The 26,609-nt window shown below is 36.2% G+C and overlaps 2 protein-coding genes across 2 annotated transcripts in view; one reads left to right on the top strand and one right to left on the bottom strand.

The window, feature by feature from the left end:
• The window catches only part of LOC129953674 (aminopeptidase N), a 46,162-nt gene extending 37,629 nt beyond the window's left edge, over positions 1-8,533 (top strand). Inside the window, exons 2-13 of the mRNA XM_056067004.1 lie at positions 2,035-2,118; positions 2,190-2,443; positions 2,521-2,821; positions 2,885-2,964; positions 5,096-5,267; positions 6,034-6,179; positions 6,235-6,385; positions 6,463-7,157; positions 7,214-7,397; positions 7,454-7,650; positions 7,712-8,026; positions 8,090-8,533. Coding sequence (XP_055922979.1) covers positions 2,050-2,118; positions 2,190-2,443; positions 2,521-2,821; positions 2,885-2,964; positions 5,096-5,267; positions 6,034-6,179; positions 6,235-6,385; positions 6,463-7,157; positions 7,214-7,397; positions 7,454-7,650; positions 7,712-8,026; positions 8,090-8,357 — 2,832 coding nt within the window. The 5' untranslated portion in view covers positions 2,035-2,049 and the 3' untranslated portion in view covers positions 8,358-8,533. The remainder of the gene's footprint in view (positions 1-2,034; positions 2,119-2,189; positions 2,444-2,520; positions 2,822-2,884; positions 2,965-5,095; positions 5,268-6,033; positions 6,180-6,234; positions 6,386-6,462; positions 7,158-7,213; positions 7,398-7,453; positions 7,651-7,711; positions 8,027-8,089) is intronic.
• A 4,567-nt stretch (positions 8,534-13,100) lies between these two features.
• LOC129953935 (tubulin alpha-2 chain) overlaps positions 13,101-26,609 on the bottom strand; it is a 51,461-nt gene continuing 37,952 nt past the window's right edge. The window contains exons 4-5 of the mRNA XM_056067483.1: positions 18,549-18,850; positions 13,101-14,366 (exon numbers count right to left, since the gene is read on the bottom strand). Coding sequence (XP_055923458.1) covers positions 13,545-14,366; positions 18,549-18,850 — 1,124 coding nt within the window. The 3' untranslated portion in view covers positions 13,101-13,544. The remainder of the gene's footprint in view (positions 14,367-18,548; positions 18,851-26,609) is intronic.

Below are 26,609 nucleotides of genomic sequence, written 5' to 3'. Positions count from 1 at the left end.
CCATTGTTTGCCTTCTGGATGTTGAGAAAGCATTTGATAGCGTATGGGTTGAAGGCCTTATCCATAAACTTCACATGCTTGGCTTTCCAATTGCACTCATAAGAATTGTTTTCCCTTTTCTTTTTCGCACAAATTCTTCGTAAAATTGCAGAAATGCAACATAGATTTCTGAATTCCGACCAACCTAACCCCGTCAACTGCATGATCCTTCTGTACGCCGATAATTCCTGGCTGAAACACAAACACGCTTCAACTTCGGTTTTGTCTGCGTACTTTGAAGTTGCGTGAAGTTGATACTTCCAATATGACATTTCTAAAATGGCCCTTCTGTCATTAGCAACTGATTTTTTTTTCTCAAAATAAAAAACATGTGTTTTGAAATCGAAAAGAATTAAATTTATCGCGGAAGAAGCTTACACAGCTTATAATAACCAATGGGAATTCCTCCAAAAGCAAATGTATTTTGTTTATTGACTTATTTACATCGGTTGAGCTGTCAGACAAAGCAAATGTTTAGCAAATTTGAACTAGAGCTTCCGTTTGGAGTCACATAACGTAACATTAGGTTATTTCCTTACGATTTTCAAATGAAACGTGAGGTTGAAGCCTGATGGTGCATGCATTGAATTTCTATGGCTGAACTCGTAAACGTCAGGTGAACTCAAAAAGCTGAAGCGTGTTTATGTTTCAATACTGCAAAGTCGGACCTCATTTACTTCGGAAGTGTTCCGTAAATGCTCACAATGATCCAACTAAAATCCTTACTAGTACTGAGAATCTCCACTGGACTTGTCGTCGGCAGGTATCGTCAAAAGCACTACAGAAATTACCGTATCTATTCTGGATCGTTACAACTGGTTCTTATCTATTTTAATTCCACTTTTTGAATTCCTGGTTTAATTACGCAGCGCTCAATATTTATATTTTCATGGGTAAATTCAGATTACCGTTAAATTTGTTTATTTTTTCTTGGTGCTTTTGACATGTACATGTACTTATTAACGATTTCGGTAGAGGAAGAGCTGTCAAATTATCAACTAAAAATGTTTGTATTGCTGCATTTGTATTAGTGCAAAAATTTGGTAAATCTGCCTTACAATCTAGATCTTAAATCAAAAATAAATCAATTTATATTTCCCAATAGAATTTAAAAGCAGTACATTTCTGTTTTGATGTATCCAGATCAATAATAAATTGATTTATTTTGCGCATAACAATTGATTGATTAACCGAACTAGTTAATTAAACTTTCATTGGCAATAAATATTTTTATTTTTCAAAAACAAACAAAATTAAATCCAAAAATATCTTTCAAATGCAAGTCCAAAAGTAACTAAAAGAAATCAAATCCAAAAATAACTAGAAGTTATCGATTCGACTGGTTATCGTTACTCGAGTGTGTAATCGATTACTTTGATAACTTGGGATTTATCACATCACTATTTGACAATTGACTTAATGGTCGCCAGTTAAAACAGTGCTGCCAATATAAATTTCTATGCCTCTAAACAAAAACCGTTACGTGTTACGAATTTCATCGAATTATACCTCAAAAACCTGACGTGAACGACTGATTTTGGAGTCAGATTTGAATTGAAGCCATTAAAACCCATCGTAAAAGTGGGATTTGATTGCAACTTTCTGACCAGTGTAATCAATGCCATGATTACAAATATTTTGGTGTTCTTTGTTTTAATAAACTGTCAATAAAATGTTTGCAGTGTTATTGAAGAAATTCTCTTTCCTCTATAATCTCTAAGATATATTGTTCCCAGAATCAGATACAAATTGATAAACAAAGAAATACAATTTAATTAAGATCGTTGCCCCTGTTTTTTTTGTTGTTGATAAATATTTGCATATTCAATGATTGTTTCTAATTTGTCAACAATCTCTTAAGAATTTCCTTTGATATTGACTTTTAATTTATTTCTTCCATTTCCACATAACGCGAAAATAAATGTATACATCTAAATAGCATCAAAGAGTTTCAAAAATATGTATTTTTGAAAAATGTATTTTTTTTTCTTTCAGATCGCCCGTTGCGGTATGAATTCCATCATATCGTTCCTACTCTTGGGGACGATTCTGTCACTTTGCAATGGGTATATTGTTGACGTAAATATTGACGAAAATATAATGAACTTATTTAAATTTGTCCAAATAACTAACCACTTCCTTATAAACAGATTCGACAAAAACGTAGCATTGATCTATCTGCGTCACATGCTCTCATCCCAGATGCTCGCCTCTCCAAAGACGTCATTCCAACCTCTTACATTTTGAATTTGCGCCCAAATCTCGAGGAGAGTACCTTCGAAGGTGACATTCGCATGAATCTCAGCTGGAACGAAGAGACCAAGAAGATCTCTCTGCATGCGCATTACGACTTGAATATCTACGAGAAAGACATTAAGTTGCGAAGAATCAAGCGAAGAACAGAGTAATTATTTAAGAAATTGTTGATGTTGTCGAACTGAATTGGAAAATTTGTCAGAAATAAATTTCATCTCATTGAAGGGGTTCCGCAGCAGATGCAGCAGCTGCCAGTATTGAGTATGAGGATGTTGCAATTCAGAGGGCTGATAGGATGCCTAAGAAGACGGTTTATGTTATCTATTTGAAGGAAACCATTGCTCAAGGAACCGAATGCGAATTGGAGATACGATTTAATGGAGAGATCTGGGAAAGTACAGAAGGCCTGTTCAAGGGTAGTTATACCGAAGGAACAAATGCTGAAAAGAAACACTATTTGGCAACTTATATGAGGCCGCATAATGCACGAAGACTGTTTCCCTGTTTTGACGAACCTGGATTTAAGGTAAGTCTTTTGTTTGAAAAATTGTATCGATGTTGAATAGAAGTTATACATTTTATTTTTAAGGTCCCATTCACAGTAAGCATCTCAAGGCCTAAGACCTATCAGACACGTTTTAATACATTGCCTTTGAAAACTGAGGAAATGTAAGTACATACCTTGTTTAATCATTTTCTTTCAAAAACAAAATAGTGGAGATAAAATGAGATTGTAAAGGGTGTTTAATAAGAGGTATAAAACTTTAAGTTGGAAATAATATTTGAACTAGTAGCCATTTTGTAATTATTTTAAGTTCGGTTTAGCATTTCATCATGAATAGCTTAATACCTGAACAGCTGGGCTGTCTTTTGGTTGAATGGATCTGTCAATTGACAAAAATTCTTCATTGGAAGTGTTGATTATTCTTAAGTGTGTGTTTACACCCACAAAAAGTGATTGTTGAGTGTGTTTTATGGAGTGGTGGAATAATTGATCTTACTTACTTACTTAAGGTGGCGCTACAGTACGGGTAGGACCTAGGCCTCAACCAATATGCGTCTCCAGCCAGCTCGGTCCCTAGCTAGCTGTCTTCAGTTTCACACGCCAAGTTGGTTAAGATCTTCACCCACCTGAGTCACGGTCTTCCTCTACTGCAACGTCCCTCGGGATTGGATTCGAAGACCTTCCGGACTGGAGCGTTGGTGTCCATTTGCTCTACATGACCCAGCCATCTAAGCCGTGGGAGTTTAATTATGCTAACTAGGTCAGTCTATGTGTACGGGAATAATTGAACAATACTTCAAAAACGATGCTGGCATGAACGTTATGGCTGAAACAAAAACACGATTCGACGTTGGGCCTGCTTCGAGGTTGCCTTGAATGACACTTCTAATATGACATTTCTAAAACTATGAGTTTTGAAATCGAAAAAATTGGATTTATCGTGGAAGTAGCTTATACAGCCTATAATAGCCAATGGGAATCCCTTCAAAAGCAAATGTATTTTGTTTGTTGACTTTTTTACAGCTGTTGAGCTGTCAGACAAAGCAAATGTTCAGCAAATTTGAACTAGAGCTTCCTTTTGAAGTCACATTACGTTATTTCCTTACGATTGTCAAATGAAACGTGAGGCATGTATTGAATTCCTATGGCTGAACTCGTAAACGTCAGGCAAAGCCGAAGCTGAAACTTGTTTGTGTTTCAGCCATTGCAGTCAATGAGACATGATTACTGAATTTTTCCATTATCTATGAAACAACCGTGTTGCGCAGTAGCTAAATTAAATAAATTGAGTGGCACAAAAGTCCTGTGGGAACTAGGGCCTAGTGGCTTACAACTCTCAACCATTCCTGTGTGCGAGTAATGTTGTCAGGAATAATGGGGACCTACAGTTTATACGCCGAATCCGAACTTCAAATTTGAGAAGGCACTTTTTCATGATAACAGTTACTCTTGGAGAATTTGTCAATTCCTCGCAAGGATCAAACCCAAGACCTCTGGCATGACAGTCCAACGCACTAACCATCATGCCACGGGTACTACGTTGCGCAGTAGCTATGGTTTCAAAAAGACGGGTTTCAACAATTGATTTTTTGAAGAAAACGATTTAACACCACTTGACTATTCTCGTGAGGATATGTGGAATCTCAAGTTTAATTGAATAAGCCCTAATCGATTTACTTCCTGAACACAATAGGCAAACGCAACTGGAACTGCATGCTGTAGCTGAATAGGCTGTCAAAAAGTGTCGTAAGCCCACAATGGAACATTCAACTTTTTGACATTTCATGTTTTTTTTTGATTTGTTGGGTTAAGCCACCAGACATCAAGTTCACGAACCTCTTGAATATTTTTTTTATGTTCATCTTCTAGTATTCAAGCACTTAAAAGCACTGAAAGATATCGTATTGCTCCATACATTTTAAAATGTCAAAAACACCACGAAAAAGTTAAAAGTTGGTGAGCCTTGCAGCTCTGACTGCAGTTGTATCGCCTTGCGTTCGTAATATTGAATTTGTGTGTATTTAATATTGTTACAGATACTCGTTGGAGGTATCCACTGTGTTTAGCCAGATACGTCAAATGTAAGAAAAAGTCTTCGAAAATTGTACCTCCAGATTAGACCACGTTCGAGCCAAAAGTGACGATCCGAAATCATATCATTCATAGAAAATAAATTTGTTGTCAATTTAAAAAATCATATTTGTTTTATTCAATTTTAAAGTTCTATTCCTCTAAAAAAACACCCTTTATAAAATATAAAATAATATTGATATCATTTTTCTCTTTTTTATGCAGAGCAAATAACTACATGGTGGATTATTTTGAAACAACACCAGCAATGTCATCGTTTACTTTCGGCTTTGTTATATCTCAACTTGAAAAGCTTACACCCATGAATCCTTTACCAGAAGAACGAAGACCACAAATTAATATTTGGTCAAGGCCAGAAATACGTGAAGAACTACAGGTAGATGCTAAGTTTTAAATGCTTTTTTATAAACTTAAAATGATTTGGTTAAAAGAGGTCCTCAATAGCTCCGCTGTAGAACTGTCAAATCGGCTTAACAGAAACCCAAAATGCCACGATCTTTCCTCCACTTTAGCTAGTTTTTCAAGTGAAAAAAATATAACAGTCAGTACAAGTGAACAAAATTTCATTTGAGCGGATTTTAAACTAAAAAAAATATATTTATTATTTTGAGTTCTCTTGACGTAATCAAAAATTTAAATGTCATTTTGGAGGAGAAAATGGTAACGTTCAGTCTCGTGATTTAAAACATACAAATATTTAATGAAATTTCTAGTGTCTTCAATTTCAAACACATGTTGTATCACCTGTTCTGTCAGATATTGGTATCCACATACAACAAAAATGCTTGGATAGAATTGGATACTTTTTCGACATAGCAGCTGTTCTTGAACGCAGCCAATGTGTTGAATTTGGAGAAATGAATGCATTCAGCAAATATTTTGTTTTTTTTTCGATTCATATTTTTAACGCAAAATGTTTATTTTAATTGGAAATATGTTTTGGATGTAGAGTTTTTCACTTAAAAATATCTTAAAAGTAATTGTTTGAAAAATACTAGGGAACATAATCGGACACAAATTGAAAATTTTTCAACGAATACCAAAATCATCTTCGATCATCTTTTATTCGAAGTGAATAAAATTGAATCTAACTAAAAGCTTATTTAAATGTTTTGAAAGTTACTTAAGTTTTGAATTTACAGGAAATCTACACTAAACTAGTAACAGTTTATGATCACTTAGAATCCTACTTCAATGTCTCGGTTCCGTTGAGTAAAATCGATGTTTTGGCTATTCCTGGATTGTCATCTGTGCGTCCTGCAGACAATTGGGGTGTCTTAATGTTCAAGTAAATGTTGTTTTATAAATAAAGCACGAATTACTTACAGTTTTGTTTATTTTAGAGAATCTGAACTTTTAAAAAAAGGATATTACGGTCTCTCTCAGGAGTTGATTTATCAATGGCTTGGATCTTGGGTGACTCCATACTGGTGGAGTGATGCACATGTAAATAAGGCTCTAGCGAGCTTTTTAGCATCCTACACAGTAATTGGTGTAAGTAAATATTCATAAGGATTTGTAACATATGATTTGACATATTGTAAGCCATGTTTTCATATCGAATCAAACAGATCGACAATGGACTTGAATTCAATGGAAAATATCCAATGACTGTTCTATACTCGCTGTATTACGAATTCAGCAAACGTTATCCACATTCTCGCATCACAGGAATGAAACAGGAAACAACCTCATTCAAAACGGAACTAGTCGTTCGAATGCTCAATTACACTTTGAGCAGTGAAACTTTCAAGACAGGCATACGAAGATTTATAGCTGACCGGCATTTTAGTACATTCTTCGGCGATGATCTCTGGGATGCCCTTACCAAACAAGCTCATGAAGACAAGACTCTTGACCCAAGGTATGCAATCAATGAAATTGCTGGCTCATGGATCACTAAGGACCGTTTGCCAGTTGTGAAGATCGAACGGAACTACAAGGAAAAAACAGCCAAAGTTGTGCAGAAGGTCTATCTTCGTGAGCGACCACATGACGTCCCCGAACAAGATAAAATGTTGTGGTGGATTCCTTTAGTGTTGGTTACACAGGATAACTTGGACTTCAACAACACAACACCTCATGCTTGGATGGAAAAAACCAGAGAACTGACGCTGAAAAATCTCCCCGAGCAGGATAAGTTCATAATTGTGAATCCAGAGGAGATCGGACCGTTCCCTGTAAATTATGATGAGAAAAACTGGGATTTACTGGCCAAGTTCCTTCAAACTGAAGATGGACGAACAAAAATACCAATTTACACCAGGTAAGAAGAAGAGAAAGCAGATGTGCTTTAATTGTTAATAAAATTTGATCTTTTAGAGCAAAATTGCTTCACGATGCTTGGAATCTTGCCTACGCCGGGGATCTAAGCTTCGCAACAGCTTTTGATATGACGCTCTTCATGCAGAATGAGCGGAACCATATAGCTTGGAATCCAGTCTTTACTTTTATCGATCACATCGGAAGACATATTGATATGTCAGCAGTCCACAAGAAGTTCGAGGTTTGTTCTTCGAAATTTCTAGGCAACAAAAACCAACAGGTGTGCTTTCGTTACAGACTTACGTGAGAGTCCTACTGACACCACTTTATGAAGAGTTGGGAAAACCAGTTGAAAACGAGGAGAACTGGAAATCCGATTTGAGATCTTTGTCGAAGACTTTCCTCTGTCGGGCCGGCTATAGACCGTGCATTGAAGAAGCTCAGGAAGCTTTCAAACTTTGGATGCAAAGTGAAAAACCAGATGAAGGCAATCCGTAAGTGATAAATGATAAGAACTTTTCAAAGATTTTCTCATATGTTTTTTTTCACCTACAGAGTTCCAAATCAGTACATTTGTCCGGTCTTTAAGTGGGGAACAATGGAAGAGTGGGAATTTGGTTTGCAGCGAGTGATAAACTTTCCAAAATCGAGGGTTCAAAGTGAAAGGACTTATCTCCTGAAAACCCTTGCTGGCTGTCCCGTGCAGCACGAAAAGATCGAACGGCTCTTGAATATAACAATTTTGGAAGAAAATGGAAACTTTACAGAAAACGATATCTTCTTGATCTTCTCTATGTTAACTGGAGGCTCAAGCGGGTATATGAGCTTGTTTAACTTTTTATCCAACAATTGGGTCGTCATTCGACAGAGGTAATAATTTTCTTTAAGAATAGTTTCTGTATGATAATAAAATGAAAATATTTCTCGGAATAGATTCGAAAACAAAACAAATCTGTGGGACAATCTCATCGGATCAGCGACAGGTGTATTCACCACACAAGAAGGCTATGACATGGTGAAGAAGCTTAAAGACGAACGTCGTGGTGAATTCGGAAGTGCTGAACACATTATTGATAGGAATTTGAAAAACATCAAAGAAGAAGCCAAGTGGAGCGATGAGAATTTGCCAGTTATTGAAAAATGGTTGGATAATTTCTTAAAAACTGTCAATCAAAATGATAATAAATTTATGGGAAAGTAGGGTTTATTTTTAGATACTTTTAATTTTTTTTTTTTTGGAATTCTCTGAGTACCTAATGCCTATAGAATATTTCGCTGGCTTATTCAATTATGTACATTATGTTTCTTATAATTTTTTTTTAAACAAATTAAGTATTAGAATGCAATCTTGAAAATAAATATTGAAAGTTCGTGTCATTGATGTTTTGTTTTTTTAAACAAAAGCAAATGTAAGGTCTTTTATACTTACTAACTTAAGGTAGCGCTACAGTTCAGTGTGATATAGAGCTCCACCCAACAAACTTCTCCATCTAGTCTACGTCGCTGTACAGCCCGTACAGATCGTCGTTCTATCTCCCCCCCCACATACTTTCTATGCAAACTGGACCGTAGATCATGCGAAGAACTTGTCTCTAAAAAGATCCAAGGTGCTTTCATATGCTTAGTCCATGCTTCTGCACCGTAATGCAGGATGGAGATTTTGAGAGTCTTGTACAGTGACACTTTGGTCACTCGAGAGAGAGCTTTACTACTCAACTGCACTCAAAGCTAAAGAAACAGCGGTTAGCGGTGTTGTTTGCTGTGATCAAAGCGGAGCCTAGTAAGACAAAGTCCTTAACTGCCTCAACGTTACTAATGTCGATGGTGACGTTTTGACGGAAACTTCGTCGGTGTTGTTTTTGAACCAAATAATCTTAAGCTACTTTGAAGACCTCGGCATTCAAGCCATCTGCTTAGGCGGCGGCTTTATTTGACTTCAGTTAAGATATGGCAATTTTTACTTCGTCAAAGTCGGAAAGACGGGATTGTTGGCTTTCGTCGTCATCCTACCTGACAGGGGATGATCCATTCAATATATAACGTCTTCGCCCTTATACAGTCTGCAAAAGTGGTCCTTCGATTTCCTCAGCATTTACTTCTGTGGGGGCGTACGCGCATATCAGGCTAATGTTGCCTTGAAGCGTATGGTCATGAGGCGCTTGTTGATGCACCTATAGCTCAACACTTCTTGCCTTAATCTGGCTCCAATGACAAAGCCGCATCCAAATAAGCGCTGTTGGTTTCCGTGGTAGTAAATCATCCTCTTTTTGCCCGGCCCATCCCATCGTATTACCTGCATGGCGGTGATGTCTACTTTATAGCAGTCTAGGGCCTCCGCTAATTCTTCGGCCGCACGTGTTCTTCTGTTAAGGGACATAACATTCCAAGTGAATATCCGAAGTTTGTGTTCCTTAATTCGTTTGTGTAAATTCGTCCGTATCCGAGGCTTGTTGGTGCTTCAGATTAAAGGTCGTGGTCAGGGTGACTTTCAGAACACATAAAGAAAAACCAGTTGCGAAGCACCAAAAAGCCTCGGATATGGATAGATTTACGGTCCACATATGCACGTGGAATGTTAGGTCCCTTAATAAAACAGATATCACCGCCAACTAGAAAATTCGGTGGGATGGGCCGGACAAATAGGGGTATGAAAAACTGTAATATTTACTATGGTGGCTAGTACCGAGAAAGCCAACAACGCTCATTTGGCTTTTTCATTTTAGCCTGACTAAGGCAACTAGCCTTGAGCTATAGGTACATCAGCAAGGCTTAATTCGGCAACATAGGCTTAATATGGGCACACGCCCCTACAAAAAAGAAGGATGGCAACACTTAAGATATGTTCTTCGAGCTCTTAGACAACACTTCCTGCACGACAACACTTTCGACAACGGATTCAGGCTCATCGATCTTGCTGCGAGGCAAAAAGTCATGAAAGCTAGCACTTCTTTTCCACACCTGAATATCCACAAAGGAACTTGGAGTTCTCCAGATCAATCTACAGTCAACGTCAACACGCTTCCAGCACCATGGATATCCAAACTTTCCGAGGAGCTAACATCGACTCGATCCACTACCTCGTTGTAGCAAAGGTAGCACTTCAGATTTCCAGACCCAAGGCAAAACAGGGAGGTGCTGGGAGAAGGTACAACGTCGAACGGCTACAATCTCCAGAGATCGCCAAATCCTTTTCCAAACGAGTTACAAGTAACCTCGCTCGAAATTTTCTGCTGCCAACACAATGTATCAAAAACCAGTGGTGACATTGCCAAGATGCAATCAGAGAAGCCGCCTCTAATGTGCTGGGTTTCAAGCAACCGCCAACAAGAAACCCTTGGTTTGATGAGGAATGTCGGCAGGCAAATGCAGCCAAACAACAGGCACGCAAAGCGGCACTGCATAAAAGGACGAGAGCTGCTCGTGAGCTCTATGAGCAGAAGAGGCGAGAGGAACGCCGACTTCTCAGAAGGAAAAAGAGAGGGCATGAGAAGCGTGCGGTCGAAGATGTTGAGAGGTATAAAGCAGGAATGAGGTTCGAAAGTTTTATGAAACAAAATTCACAGGTACATAAACCTAGACACAAACCTAGAACCGAAGGTTGCAAAGATTAAAGTGGAAACATCATAGTGGAACCGCAGTCAATGCTGAAGATATGGAAGGACCCGAACTCCGCTGTCATGCAGGATGATCTAATAAACTTAGACAACGGAAAGCCAACAATCCTGTCCTCCCGACTTAGACGAAGTAAAGATTGCCATATCTAAGCTGAAGTGTAATAAAGCCGCTACAGCGGATGGCTTGAATTCCGAGCTCTTTAAAGCAGCTGGAGATAAGTTGGTTAGGAGCATGCACCAACTTTTCTGTAAGATATGGTCGAAAGAAAGCATGCCTGATGAATGGAACCTCAGTATTGTTTTCCCGATCCTGAAAAAAGGAGACCCTCTAAACTGCACCAACTATAGAGGAATCAGTCTACTTAACATCGCCTATAAAATCTTCTCTGCCGTAATATGTGAACGTCTAAAGCCCATCGTCAACAACCTGATAGGTCCTTATAAGTGTGGTTTTAGACTGGGTCCACAGTCGATCAAATATTCACATTACGGCAGAACCTGGAAAAAAAACCAAGAACACCAAATCGACTCCCACCATCTTTTCATCGATTTCAAGGCCGCATATGACAGCATCTACAGGGACGAGCTGTATAGAGCCATGTCTTGTTTTGGCATCCCTGCCAAACTCGTCCGTTAAAGCAGGATGACCATGGAGAATTCACGCTGCTCCATAAAGGTTGGAAACAACTTAACAGAACCTTTTGATGCCAAAAAAGGTTTTAGACAAGGTGATGCACTGTAATGTGATTTTTTTTAACATCGTGCTTGAAAGAATAGTGCAGAGCTCACACGTCAACACTAGAGGCACTATCTGTTGTCAAGAAAGGACTTACAACACCGACGTTTTTGTCAAAACGTCACCATCGACAGACGTAACTTTAAGGTAGTCAAGGACTTCGTCTACCTAGGCTCCGCTGTAAACGCAGAAAACAACACCAGCGCTGAGATCAAACGCAGAATAACTCTTGCTAACCGCTGTTTCTTTGGACTAAGAAAGCAATTGAGTGGTAAAGCCCTCTCTCGAGGGACCAAAGTGTCGCTGTATAAAACCCTGATCATCCTCGTTCTGCTATACGGTGCAGAAGCATGGACTATGACAAAAGCGGATTAAAGCACCTTGGGTCGATTCGAGTGAAAAGTTCTTCGTGTGATCTACGGTCCCGTATGCATCGAAGGGGAGTGGAGGAGAAGATGGAATGACGAGCTGTACCGGCTGTATAGCGATGTAAACTTAGCCAGAAGGGTAAAAGTCCAACGACTAAGATGGTTGGGTCACATAGAGCACATGGAAACCAATTCTCCGGCCTGGAATGTCTTCGATTCGAATCCACACCCACAGGACAGCGCAGTAGAGGAAGACCGCGAATCAGGCGGCGGCGCGCACAAGTGTTGGGTGAGGCCCTAGTTCACACAGGACTGTAGCGCCACTTTAAGTAAGTAAGTAAGTGAGTTAAACTCAACAAAAAAGTTAAAGCTAGTCTTTTTTAACGAATATGACGTTTGTGTTACAGCATGAATTAAAAATCCTACGAGCTTAGAAAATGTAATAATATTATCACATGTCAACCAATTTGGTTCGATATATAATTGGAATCACTTAATTAACACTTGATTTAGACGGATTGTCACCGATTCTTTTTCTGATCCCTAAGTTACTTTTTAATAAATTATTTTATGTGATGATTTTTGTCTTTTTTTTAACTCTGAGCAGAGCACATATCAAGGCTTGGATATGTTTAGTGTGCCCTGGGCAGAGTTTGATAAAAGCTTGACAATTTCTTTCTGAATCACATATCAGTATTTAAGTAAATAGTTCTAAAAATTGAAACAAAAAAATATTTCTTTAAATACAAAATTATAAATATTTATTGTCTGCAGCAGAAAAAACCACCACCGCGCCATCTATATCCATTTGTATTTGTTTGTTTCACACATAACAGATAAAAAAGAAGAGCTTGTTACTGAAATGTGTCATAACATTCGGCAGCACTGCAAAGTTATTGATTTATTTGTCGGAAACTATTGATGTTTTTCAATCTGACAGCTCTCCCAACGGATTTTTTTCTAAGCAACAAAAAATTTTAATAAAAACGAAGGGAGGTACTTCGAAATCTTATAAATAGTCGTTTCTTGAAATCGTTAAATGTCATATTTCATTTACGATTCCATGTCACTTATTTTATTAAGAGTTTATTTAGAATAACAACGAAAAGATTGTCAAAAGCTGACAGTCTGTCAAATAAATTTACACGCAGTCATTTTATGATTAACTCTCAGTCAACAAAATGTTGACGTGCAACACTTTAAATTTTATAATAAAAACTCATTGATTTTCCTTCTGATGTCACGTGATGTTAAAGCATTTATTTAAAATCTTTCTTTTTTTTGATGATGATAGCATGATAATACAATAAATCAAAAATAAAACTTAAATCAAAACAAATTGAAATGTAGATGATGATAATGTTGATGATGATGATGATTATGATGATGAAGATGATGAGATTAAAAATATAAAATTCTTAGTAAAAATTATGGTATAAGTATGTGCAGAGACGCATTAGTTTCTATTTTGTATATTATTAAGAGCTTATTTTGTATAAAAGAAAATCATATAAGAAAGTTAAATTAAAATCCACAAACGAAATTCCTTCCAATCATATATACGGACGATGATGACAAACGGCAACGATGACATTTTAAACGTCACGTCGTCGTCGCGTCAGTTAAATATTGCTGTTGGTTGTACATTTTTGTATATAGTTTTCTCAAACTTAATATTCATCGCCTTCGCCAGCTTCTTCATTGGAATCAATGCCAACCTCCTCATAATCCTTCTCCAAAGCTGCCAAATCCTCACGAGCCTCAGAGAATTCACCCTCTTCCATACCCTCACCAACATACCAATGGACGAATGCACGCTTAGCATACATCAGATCGAATTTATGATCCAAGCGAGCCCAGGCCTCAGCAATAGCTGTGGTATTGGACAACATGCAAACAGCACGTTGAACCTTGGCCAGATCACCGCCAGGCACAACAGTTGGTGGCTGGTAGTTGATGCCCACTTTGAAACCAGTGGGACACCAGTCAACAAACTGAATGCTTCTCTTGGTCTTGATTGTGGCGATGGCAGCATTGACATCCTTTGGTACGACATCACCACGATACAACATACAGCAAGCCATATACTTGCCATGTCGTGGGTCGCACTTGACCATTTGATTTGCGGGCTCAAAGCATGCATTGGTGATTTCGGCTACTGTCAATTGTTCGTGGTAGGCCTTCTCGGATGAGATAACTGGGGCATAGGTTGCCAATGGGAAATGGATACGTGGGTATGGCACCAAATTGGTTTGGAATTCAGTTAGATCGACATTGAGAGCACCATCGAAACGCAACGAAGCTGTAATGGACGAAACAATCTGGCCAATGAGACGATTCAAATTGGTGTATGATGGACGATCGATGTCTAAGTTGCGACGGCAGATGTCATAAATAGCTTCGTTGTCGACCATGAAGGCACAATCGGAATGCTCGAGAGTTGTGTGAGTGGTAAGAATGGAGTTGTAAGGCTCAACCACAGCTGTCGATACCTGAAAAAGAATAAGGATTTTTCTTAATATTAATTTGAAATATAAAATAAAATATTTTAAGGAAAAGGTAAGGATGTCTAACTCATCTATTTATACATATATTCTTACGAATTCTGAATGCTTTAGCATTAAAATTGCATCGTGTGGTTGATAAATTGGGGTGTCATTTATATTTTTACAATGTCAGTTGAAGTTGAAAATGATACCATATTCACTTGGATCTAAGATGCTTGAATCTCTTATAAACCATGATTATGTTTCTAAGACCTTATTTGACAGATTCAGGTGACAGAATATATTTTGTTTGACAGGTTAAGCATGTGATTTCATAAATCAAATTCAGGTGACATATCTGATTGGCTAGCTGTCAACAAATTGTCTTTGAATGGAAATTTGTACTTGTGTCAAAAAATCAGCTGGTGATAGTTTTTCATTTAATTAAAAGCCGAATTTATTTTCACTGGGACTTATTAACTTTTTGAATTACTTGATTTAAACTTTTGTTAAATAAATATTCCTCGAAAAATTAAAAAAGAAATAAATGTTATTCCAGTACTGTACAATAAAACATAATGGATTTGTAGTTTGCATGAGGAGATTTTGTTGTAAATAATAATGATTCGCTTTGTTGTATAATAACAATTGAAGGTTAAAGTTATTAAGTTACATTGGTCTAAATCTACTGTTGAGGCAAATTTTACCACAACAAGTTTCACCTCCCTTGTTACTAACCACCCTTAACGTATTTTGACTGCGGCCCTAAAATTTGAGAAGAGTTTAGAAGAAACCTGGACCATCAGCCAGTGACCTGCTCTCCTAGCATTTTGGGAAAGCAAATTCAACAGGTATCACCAAAGTGTGGGAAAGGATTTCGCTCCAACGAACTGTGCTACGGTTGATCCACATATTGGTTGATCAAGATCATCAAGACATGAAGACGATACCCATGCCCAACAATGTGTGTAGGAAAGTCACACCAACTTTAACTTAGTATGGCCGAGGGCCCATCATAAAGTATTAACGATAGAAAAATCACTCCAAGAATATCTTAATAACTTTAATTTTAATTATAGGCTTGGCTACCGACTTCCTTCAACACGAAAAAAGTAGTTTTTGATCAACCAAAATCTAGCGCTCGGTAATGCGAGGAATTCCACACGATTTTTCCAGAAAGTCTTGGCTGGAATGGGTTCGAAAGTGAAGAGCTGAACTCACTCATTGAGCTTCTGGGTGATCGCATCAGCTCCTTAAAGAGATCGCACACCCCAATATTATGAATGGAGGAAATAGTGGGACCGAGACAGATCGACCACCACGCAAAAGATCCGGGAGGGTTGCCTGAGGGCAAGTAGCCGGAAGGGTCAAGCTCGCCTTGATAGTGGCCACTTTTTGAATTGCGCCCAAGGCCTTTTGGCGAAAGAGAAATTGTTTGAAGGAATTTTTTTAAAAAGACCTACATAAAGTAATTTTGTTTCCTATGATAGTTTTTCTTTAAGTTTTTATTGAGTTAAGGATTTTGTTTTGTTCTGCCGTGGAGAAAAGTTGTTGAGAAAGGACTACGATAGCTGCTGGAGGAAGTCAAAAAGAAGCTAAGTATAGTGTTTTCTGTTGTTCCTGAGAATATTGCTTTTGCTAGTGTCCTTAATTTGTTGTAAATTCGTCCTTTTGACCTTCAAGTCGAAGTATTAATTTCCCGATATTACGGGACGCGTTTACTGCTTTTTGTTTTTTTTGTCTCTTATCGAAATAATTTTCTTCAAGTGATTTCTTTTACCGGTTTTTATCATTATATCCATCATTTTCTTTTGCAGAACATTTATCGAGAATTGACCTTCTGTCAATCTCAATAATTCAATTTGTATCTTTCTCTTTTATAAGAGATCATGGTTTAATCCCGGCTTCGGCCAAGGTTTTCTAGGCAACAAAACAGAATTTAAATTTCCTTTCTGGAAAATAAAACCTTTCTTTATTTCGTAAGTTGATTTGAAGACTAATTTTTCAGCCGCTGGTTTTGGTAAACTTCCAGTAAAAACTTTCCTTGCGCCCATTATTATCAATACGACTTGGAGAAATTCACCTCGTCGTATTTCGATATCAATTTTATTTCAATTTTATTGATTACCTTAATTAATAAAATATTCACCTAATCGAAACCCCCCCTTAAGCTGAGCTACCCTGCTGGCAATACTTTTATTGCTGCCTGTGGTGAATTCTTTCACCTTCTTGACATATCGACTGACGTTTCTCATAAATTGTCAAATTAATTTTCGTGGCACATCGAGTACCTAGTGCAATTCGAATTAAATGAATTCAGTTGACTTTAAATTAAGTAACATATGTTGTGTGTGAACATGTTTATAGTAAGAATTCTTAAAATATTTTTAGAAGCTCAAACGGTTAATAAAATTGAGCACTTATTTATGCATCAAAAGTCAGCATCTAAACTGGCCAATGACGTTTTAAACTAAGCTCAGGGGCCAATTGTAGCTATCATTAAAATCGATCCGAAAAAAAAATTGAATCAATATATGCATGAAAAAAGAGTAATTCCGCATTTATTTTTCTCTAAAAATGTATTTTTCAGACGGAAATTCATTTTCTAAACAGCTGATACTTTTATGTTCAAGAGTAAAACAAACCGTTCTACTGATTTGTGGTACAATTTCACGCAATTCCAATGACAGATTTCTGTCAGGAAGCATTTTTCGGTGGGTTTATTTTAAGCAGGAAATTTTTGTCAATGGCAGACATTTTGAATAATAGCTATGATCGACCTGTCAAAAAAATTAAATGTTTGTTTTCAATGATAGAAACAAATGATAGCTGTAAAAGACACCTTACGGCTAGTTTACATGTGACTGTCTTAAAAATTTGACAGAAAAATTCAAATGCTGCAGGGATTTCATGCAAAAGAGTTAAAATTAATTTGACTTTTCTACAACTTGAAAACTGTCAAATTAGGCAACATTGTTAGTTGATGAAACTTTATCACTCCAATAATATTAATGCATTTTTGACACTTACTTCGTACACTTTACTGCCGATACTCTGCCATATGCAATTTTTAAATTCACGACATCATTTTTTATAAATATCACTGTCAAACTAAATAATGCCGATGCATTTAAGAACACAATAAAAAGCTTTTGTTGTCAAAAACAAAGTTGGCTGCCTATCTGTCAAATCGTAAACTTACAAAGAAATCATTTCATCGTGAGTGTAAACGTACCCATCAGTCATCAACTGATTTGACAGCTTTGACGTTTTGGTCATGTCATAATGCAATCTTGACAACGAAGGGTGAAAACGTTGTCGACATACACCTGTTTTCAAGAACAAAGTTTTTCGTAATCTATGGAAACTATTATGTTAGATTATTTGAATTGGTTTCCAGTCGAAATGACCCAATTGCTTTGCTTGAAAACAAATGAAACAAAGGAAACCAAAATAAACACAAAAATCGCATTTATATAATTGCGGTCAAGTCACTATTATCTTTTGATTCCATGATAGTTTAAGTATCCATTAGCCGGTAAGGTATTGCCACACTAGAATTCTCCACCCTTCTACCTTATGAGAAGTATAGCCGGTTGTGTTTAATATTAATAGCATGTTGTTATACCAAACCTTCAATTAAGTTCAATACCAAGTTCATATTTTTTTTTCAAACAATGGAAATGTGTAGAGACCAGAATACTCATTATTAAAGAAAAATATTCATAAGCAATTTCAGAAGTCGAACTCCTTATATTGAGTACCAAGTGCATGTTGAATCAGTATTATCATTCTTAAGTTTTTCTAGGCTATTGAACTTTTGAGATAACAACAAACAAAAACTAGAAACAAAGAACTACATTCTTCTTGGTCTAATAGCTAAGTTAAACCACGCTCATGCATTTAACTCATTTCAAGAATATGTGACTCATTGCTGGAAGAAATCCATAAATTTGAAGCGATTGCGTGCGTCCATCATCATAACATTTATAAATAAGTACACAAACCCCGTCTTCTACCGAAGAACTGACCAACAACGACCACACTACCAACTCTCACGCGAATTATTTCTACACCACCTTCTCTTCCACACGACATGGATTCAATTCAAAATGCAACTAGGAACGATTAGGTACACAAATCATATTCTAGGTAAAAGATAAAGAACTACTCCTATACTATACTTACTTGTGGTGCTGGATAGATTGAGAATTCAAGTTTAGATTTCTTGCCATAATCGACAGATAGACGTTCCATGAGAAGTGAGGTGAAACCACTTCCGGTACCACCACCAAACGAATGGAATACCAAGAATCCTTGGAGACCAGTACATTGATCGGCCAATTTGCGAATACGGTCCAGGACAACATCAACAATTTCCTTGCCAATTGTATAATGACCACGGGCATAATTGTTGGCGGCATCTTCTTTGCCAGTTATAAGTTGTTCCGGATGGAAGAGCTGACGGTAGGTGCCGGTACGAACCTCATCTGTTATAAGAAGAGATAAGAGAAATTATGTTTAGTTTTTAAATTTAATTTTAAGTACATACAACATTAATTTTGAGAATTTGTTCTTTTTTTCGAAACTTGTTAGTGTAAAGGAACTATTACTAGAAATTGAACTCATACACAAATAAGAAACAAAAGGAACTAAAAAAACTTGGGAAGAAGTCTTAGGGTGCGTCCACACCAAAGAAACTTATTTGAAACATTTCAGAAGCAATTAAGCAACATTTTAGAAACAATTAAACAATGTTTCAGAAACAGAGAAGCATTCCTCGATTTTTATTTGGTCGAGACGCTCGCGATAAGTTTTTCTAATGATTCTGTTTTTTTTTTTGCTGTGGACGTTTTGAGAAGCATTTTCGATTCTTTGGTGTGAACACACCTTTAGGTTTGGTTTTCTATTATTTCGTAATACTGCTTGTTTTACATACAAAAGTTGTATTTAAAACGATCCTCGTTAAAAATAGAAAAGTATTGAACATCTCTACCTGTCATTTGAAATGCAGTCATTGGACAGGTTCAGACGCAATAATGGCTGAAACACAAACATACTTCAACTTTGACGTAGCGAAACGAAAATTCTCATACAAAAATGATATGACGAAACATAAACGAAAAATTTCGTTTTTCAGTTGCTGCTGAACGACGAAATGTGTCATTTTAGCGGATAGGTGTACTAGATTTTTTAGTACTCTTTTCGTTCTTAAATTAATTGCCCGGCATATTAATTGCTTGCGAAATTTTGACGTTAAATTTTTCTATTGAATACAAAATTGTTTACTCGTGACTTTCGGTGTTTTGACTTTGATTTATATTTGATTTAAAATTTAAAATGAGATGGATTTGTCTAATGTGTTCCAACAATACATTTCTGAATCGGAAACTCGGGATGTTGAAGATGTTATTGGTGATGTGCAAGAAGTGATGAAAACGAGCAGTGAACTTCAACTTCCAAAAAATAAACCGAAGAAAAAAAAGTTGATTTTTCTTAGGAGGAAAAAAAGAATAAATAATTCAGTCGTTGCGAGCCTCTGGAGTAATATAGCTGCAGAAATGAAAAAAATATGTACTAACTGCTCAACAAAATGTTAATAACTAGAATTCGTTTCCACTTTTGTTTACCAGCCGCTGATTGTTAGAACATGTCAATTGTTTTTGACAGCTCACAGATTGTTCTGGTGTGGTTTTCGTTTACATTTTGGTCTGCATTTGGAGACCGCCGAAAAAAATCGTTTCACTTCAGCTGCGTACTAGGCTTCAGCTTCGGTTCGTCTGCGTCATTGGGCCTGCTTGGAGGTTGCTTTGGCTGACACTTCCGTTATGACATTTCCAAAATGGCTCTTTTATGATTAGCAGCTGTTATGAGTATGAGTATGAGTATGAGTTCGGAAATCGAAAAAATGTAATTTAACGCGGAAGTAGCTTACACAGCCTATAATAACCAATGGGAATCTCTCCAAAAGCAAAAGAATTTTGTTTGTTGACTTTTTTACAGCTGTTGAGCTGTCAGACAAAAAAAATGTTCAGGAAATTTGAACTAGAGCTTCCGTTTGGAGTCACATTACGTTATTACCTTACGATTGTCAAATCAAACGTGAGGTTGAAGCTTCATTGTGATAGCATGCATTGAATTCCCATTGCTGAACTCGTAAACGTCAGGCGAAGACGAAACTTGTTTGTGTTTCAGCCATTAGGGACTTGGTTCTAGTATTCCAATAGAGGCTGACTATAAAGTTAGTCGAGAAAAATGTCCCTAACTATCAAGTCAAGTCTACGTTTTTAAAATGACAGTTGATCATGTTTTTCACTAAACTGCAAGCTGAACTTTATTTCTCTATGATTTATTTAATTTTCTACACAATTCCATCTAATGGTTTAATATAATAATTGTCAAATTGGAAAAGAAATAAGTAATATTCCTCTACAATACAAAATACAAATCGTGATGGGCTTGTAGCTTGTCTAAACGGTGCTTTATAAACAATAATGTTTTTCACAGTTTTTAAACAATTAAATGGTATAAGTTAATGAAGTAAAGTTTAAGGTAGAAATTCATGGCACTTTAAAAATTTACTAGTTGACTTGGTCAAAATGTACGCTTAAAGAATGAAGTTTTTTGCATATGAAGTGCCTTATTTTGCCTGAACCTGACCATTGAAATTTTTAATAATATTTTGCTGCTACAATTTTTCTTGATGCATCTAAAGTTTTATACTATTCGGCACATTTTAACTTTGACATGGCTATATATAGCTTTTAAGCGCTATTCACATGTGAACGCCCAACGGCCCGCGAATGAAGGATTAAAGAGCCTTGCACATGAGACCGAACAACGAATGAACGAAGGGACGAACAAACGTGATTTTACACATTTCAAAAAGTCAATTTCAAACAAAAACCTAATTAAATTATAAGAAACCAATTGACACTTATGTTAGGATAATAAAATTTGCATTTTGTTCTCTAAAACAAGACAATTTTGTAAAAACAATTTGTTAGCAATGAATTGCAATGTGGTTGCTACGAACTGTCAAACTCTATTCGCGTTCCACATACAATCCACACTGCAACAAATTAATTGTTCGCGCTCAGCTTAACCTCAAAATTATATCATTCTTATTTTGTTTGATGAAAAGGGAAATTATAAATTGACAGTTCGTCACTGTCTGCGAATAGAAACAAAGCTGTGAAAGAAAAGTCAAAATATGCGAACATCCACAGTTCGCAGTTCGCAGTTCGTAGCTCATGCGCAAGATACTTAAATGTAGTTTTAAACAATTTATAAACCTTCAGTTTATCTAAAGGTAATAAATTTAGCTTCTACATTCATCTGATTCTAACGAACTGTAAAACTCAATTCGCGTTCCACATACGATCCACACTTCAACGAATAAAATATTCGCACGCGTCTTAACCTAAAGGTCCTTGCAACATGAGACCAAACAACGAATGAACGAATGGACCAACAAACGTGATTTTACACATTTCAAAAAGTCAATTTCCAACAAAAACACATTAAATTATAAGAAACCAAATGACACTTATTTTAGGATAATAAAATTAGCATTTTGTTCTTTAAAACAATACAATTTTGTAAAAAAAAAAACTATTTGGTAGTAACGAATTGTGGTGTTGTTGCTACGAACTGTCAAACTCTATTCGCATTCCACTTACCATCCACACTGCAACGAATAAAGTACTATTCACATGAGCACGACCAACGACCAACGAATGAACGAATACTCGTTGATTTTGACGTTTCTTTCACATGGGAGTTTCTAATTCGTCGCGAATGAAGTTTGACACCATTCACCATCGAAACAAATGAAAACAAGAATGATTTTTTTAGGTTAAGTACGCGCGATTATTTTATTCGTTGTGAGTGTGGATAATGTGGAACGCGAATAAAGTTCGACAGTTTGTATAGCTCATGTGCAGGATACTATGATTTTGTGTATCTGTAATGACGCATAAAAAGAAGCCATCTGAAAGCAATGTCATAATAGACGAATATTCGTTCATTCGTTGGTGTTTGATCACTCTCATGCCAATGGTCATTAACATCAAGATTTTCTTTACCCAGTTCATCTTCATTCAAAGTTGACAGTTCCGTGGGCATATTTCTTCTAATTTGTTTTCATTACAAATTTATTATATTTTTTTTGTCCCCATCAGTTTCATTCAGTTCTTAAAACGATGAAAAAAGTAACGAAATAATTTTTGTAAAGTCATGCTTTTGTTTACATTTTCTCTCCCCAATGTCAAATCTCTCTTGTCATTCTATTTCACTTGACAGCTTTAAGAACTTTAGTTTTATGTTGTTTGACAGTTAAAAATACATAGATTACATGGCTTAAAAGTCAATGAAGAACCAGGGCCTAGTGACTTACAACTCTAAACCATTCCTGTGTGCGAGTAATGTTGTCAGAGATGGAGTTGTTTGACAGTTAGGAAAAAGTTTATCCAAAATTTTTCTTGTCATGTTAAAGTATTAACATGAACACAATATACGGAACCACCATTATCATCAAGGTTTAATTCCTTGTCACAAAAGTTTTCTTTGATTGTTGGGGCACGCATTGGTCTCATGCGAAAAGGTTTCAATATAGACATTTTTCAGTTTTTTTTTATAAAATATTCTTCTTCTGGATTTATAAACGTCAGAATAACTCAAACAGATCTACAATTAAACTGACCTTGGTCAACTGTCAACTGACTAACCTCAGTTTCAGAACACAACCTCAGATAAAGGAAATAAACGTATTTTACGGAATAGATTTAACCTTTTTCAGATTACCAATCAAAAATGTGTTAAGAATTGTACAACTGATTGTGTAAGCGAAAAATGTTTATGTTTATGAACTTACTTGTTAAATTGTATTTTTATATATATTTGACATAAAAGGTTTTTCCTTAACATTAATAAACGCTTTACCATAGTTTCGACGCAATTCAGTCATGAAATAAAGTTTTTTTCTTAACAATTTAGACGGAAAAGTTATGAAAATCGAAACGCAAAGCTTCATTTAGCCTGAAAAAAAAAAAACAAATGAAAAAATCGTGTCAAATTATGACATTCTTTCATTTTCTTCCATGAAAAATCAACAACTTTTGCTGTTAAAGATTCGTTAAGGTGAACTATTTATAAAATACGAAAAGGAATTATTAAAACTCAATTGTTTATTTACCTTTGCGTGACTCGAAGTCGAAGAAGTCATTAAAATTGTTTACTTATGATGGGAGTATCTTCCACGAAGAAGTCAATGGACTTATGGTACCAATCAATAGAACGAATAAGTACCTTATTATTTATTGCTATACTCGATTAATGATCTGGGATGTTAATAAACGGTTATTTCGCAAAAAGAATTGTTTTTTAAATTGTACCTTCGGTGATATGTTGTGCTAAAAAAGTTTCCTAATTTAAAAGTTAAGTAGAAAAATTACTAACTCTGTTTGCTTGTTCTTAAGTGGCGCCCAACAAATCATGGTTGAAAATACTTAATTTGTGCTTTACTCTTCAAAAATAAATATTCATTTAATTAAAGCTTAAAAATCATTTATTTTGTTAGAATTTATCAATTTATTGTTTTTGTTTTTGACATAAATGTATGTAACATTTCATATTGTAAAAAAAATTATTTATAAGTTAACAATAAATTTTTAAATAAAATTTCATTTGATGGCTGGTGCGTTAAATGTGCCGTCTCAATATGTCAAGTAGAAGTTTATGTGTGTTTTTTGGAGAGGGAGCTTAGGTACGTATATTTTTAGACAAATACTTCTTCACGTATTCTGTGAGAAAAAGAACATGCATTTAATATAATTTATTAAAATTATATAAACAAATATACAAATTGTTAAGTATTAAGGGATATTATTTTGAATTAAAGCACAATTTGATATAAGTTAAAGAATTATTTAGAACAATTTTATTTTTTTTATTCCTCTATCGACTGTATTATGTTGTTAATTTAATATATTGAATTAATTATGAAAACATTACAACTAAATAGCGGAAAACATGAAGAAAATATGGTCAAGATTTATTGACTACTTTTGCACCAAGCAAAATGATTAATTTATTAAATTGAAGATGATTGATCAAATGATTTTGATGCATACAACGATGCACAACGAATAATTTTAATAAAAAAGGTTAAACGGAGGGAACCAGATCTTTTAAAAATATCTGTAGTACCCGTGGCGTGATGGTTTCTGCGTAGAACAGTCATGATAGAGGTCTAGGATCCAATCCATGCTTGAGCCTCCTAAAGTTCTTCACAAGTTCTTGAATTCTTGTCATAAAAAGTGCTTTCTCAAATTAGCAGTTTAGCTTCGTCTTAAAAACTGTTGGACCCTGATTCGCACACAGGAATGGTTGAGAGCTGTAGTCCAAAGGTCCTAGTTCTGTATGGACTGTTGCGTCACCTATTTTTTTTTTTTTTTTTTTTTGTTAAACACTCCCTATGTGAGTTTGATCGATAAAGCCAATTTGCTTGCAGCACAGTTTGCTGTTAATTCGACGCTACGGGAGGGTGTCATGAGTTCTCCTGTTCTTGAGAGTTTAAACGATTCTATGGTACGAATCTTCTTTCGAACTCGTGCAGTTGCAAGAGTACTGAGATACCTTGACATACACAAATCGGCTGGGTCGGAGAGTATTCCCCCTTTTGTTTTGAAGAGGTGTTCTTCAACGGTGGCAAAACCACTGCGTAAGCTTTTTCATCTGTCCTATTCTATAGGTCTCTTCCCGAGTGGATGGAAAACTGCATTTGTCCAGCCTGTCCCTAAAAAAGGTGAATCATCCTCCCCTTTAACTAACGTCCAATAGCACTCACGTCCTTTCTTTCCAAGATCATGGAAACGCTGAATATTTATTAGCTTAAGAAATATCTTGAAGAACGGAAGCTTCTTAATGACCGGCAGTATGGCTTTCGTATCAATAGGTCCACTGGTGATCTCATGGTTTATCTCACCGAACACTGAAACAAAATATCTTTACATCGTTTTGAAAGAGTAAGATTATTGCACTTGATATTTTAAAGGCATTTGATAGAGTTTGGCAACAAGCTCTCTTATTAAAAATGTGCATTTCTTATTGATAAATCCCTTCTTCGTTGCGTTAAAAATGATCTATCGGACCGTTCAATTCAAGTAGTATTGCACGGGTTTAAATCTGATATCCACAAAATAAACGCTGGTGTGCCCCAGGGCTCCGTTATGTCTCTGACACTTTTCAATATTTTTATAAAAGAACTTTTGTCTAAAACTTCTAACCCACTTAATTGTTTCGCTGATGACATAGTACCCTCAGCTTTTCATATTCGTTTTAAGATTCTCATCCTTGTCCTTCGGATGTGGTGCTTCAACGGCAGCGTATGATAAGCTCATTAAATTCTGATCTCGGCAGCATTGTACAATGGGGAATCAAAAACCGTGTAGAATTTAATGCTTCGAAAACTCAATGCTGTCTCCTGTCGTTAAAGCGTAACCAATCCCGATGCCGCTATCCATGAGCGGTACTTCCATCCAGGAAACTTATCAACTTTCAGTACTCGGTATGTATATGACAGATCACTTCTTATGGAATGATCACATTTTCGATATTGCCAAAAATGCTGCTAGGTGCTTAAGATTTCTCCGACGGTGCAAGAAATTTTTCAACCCTTCTCATCTGGCTGTAATTTAGAAAGCCTTCCTTCGTCCAAAAGTTGAATAAAACTCCCATATTAGGGCAGTTGCCCCTAAAACAAGTCTAAGTATTTTGGATAGGATCTAAAAAAGAGCTTTGAAAATGATAGACGATAGAACTATAACAGAAACAATTACATCACTCGAACACAGCCGCAATGTTTCATGCCTTTCGTTGTTCTACCGACATTTTTATGAACAGTGTACGAATTAGCCAGTTAAATTCCCCTCCTTAAACAATTCAGCCGTAATACTCGTACTTCTAGGAATGCACATCAGTTTAACCTTGAGCTTAATTTTAGAAGTACTGTCAAGTAAAGAGATTCTTTTTGTAACCGCACATTGAGAATGTGGAATGCTTTACCCAGCTCTGTTTTTCCCTATCATTTTGATATTCAAAACTTTAAGACCAATGTGCATCGGTATCTCCTCTTTAATCCTTCCTTATTTTCCCAAAGTTCGCACTGTGTTTAAACTTTAAACATGTTTAGGGTATTAATAACCCCTTGCAGTAGAACATTTAGCTGAATCCCTTAACTGCTGCAAG

The sequence above is a fragment of the Eupeodes corollae genome, chromosome 1 (genome assembly GCF_945859685.1).
Source record: "Eupeodes corollae chromosome 1, idEupCoro1.1, whole genome shotgun sequence".
NCBI classification, from domain to species: domain Eukaryota; kingdom Metazoa; phylum Arthropoda; class Insecta; order Diptera; family Syrphidae; genus Eupeodes; species Eupeodes corollae.
This window is presented reverse-complemented; position numbering and strand designations above follow the sequence as displayed.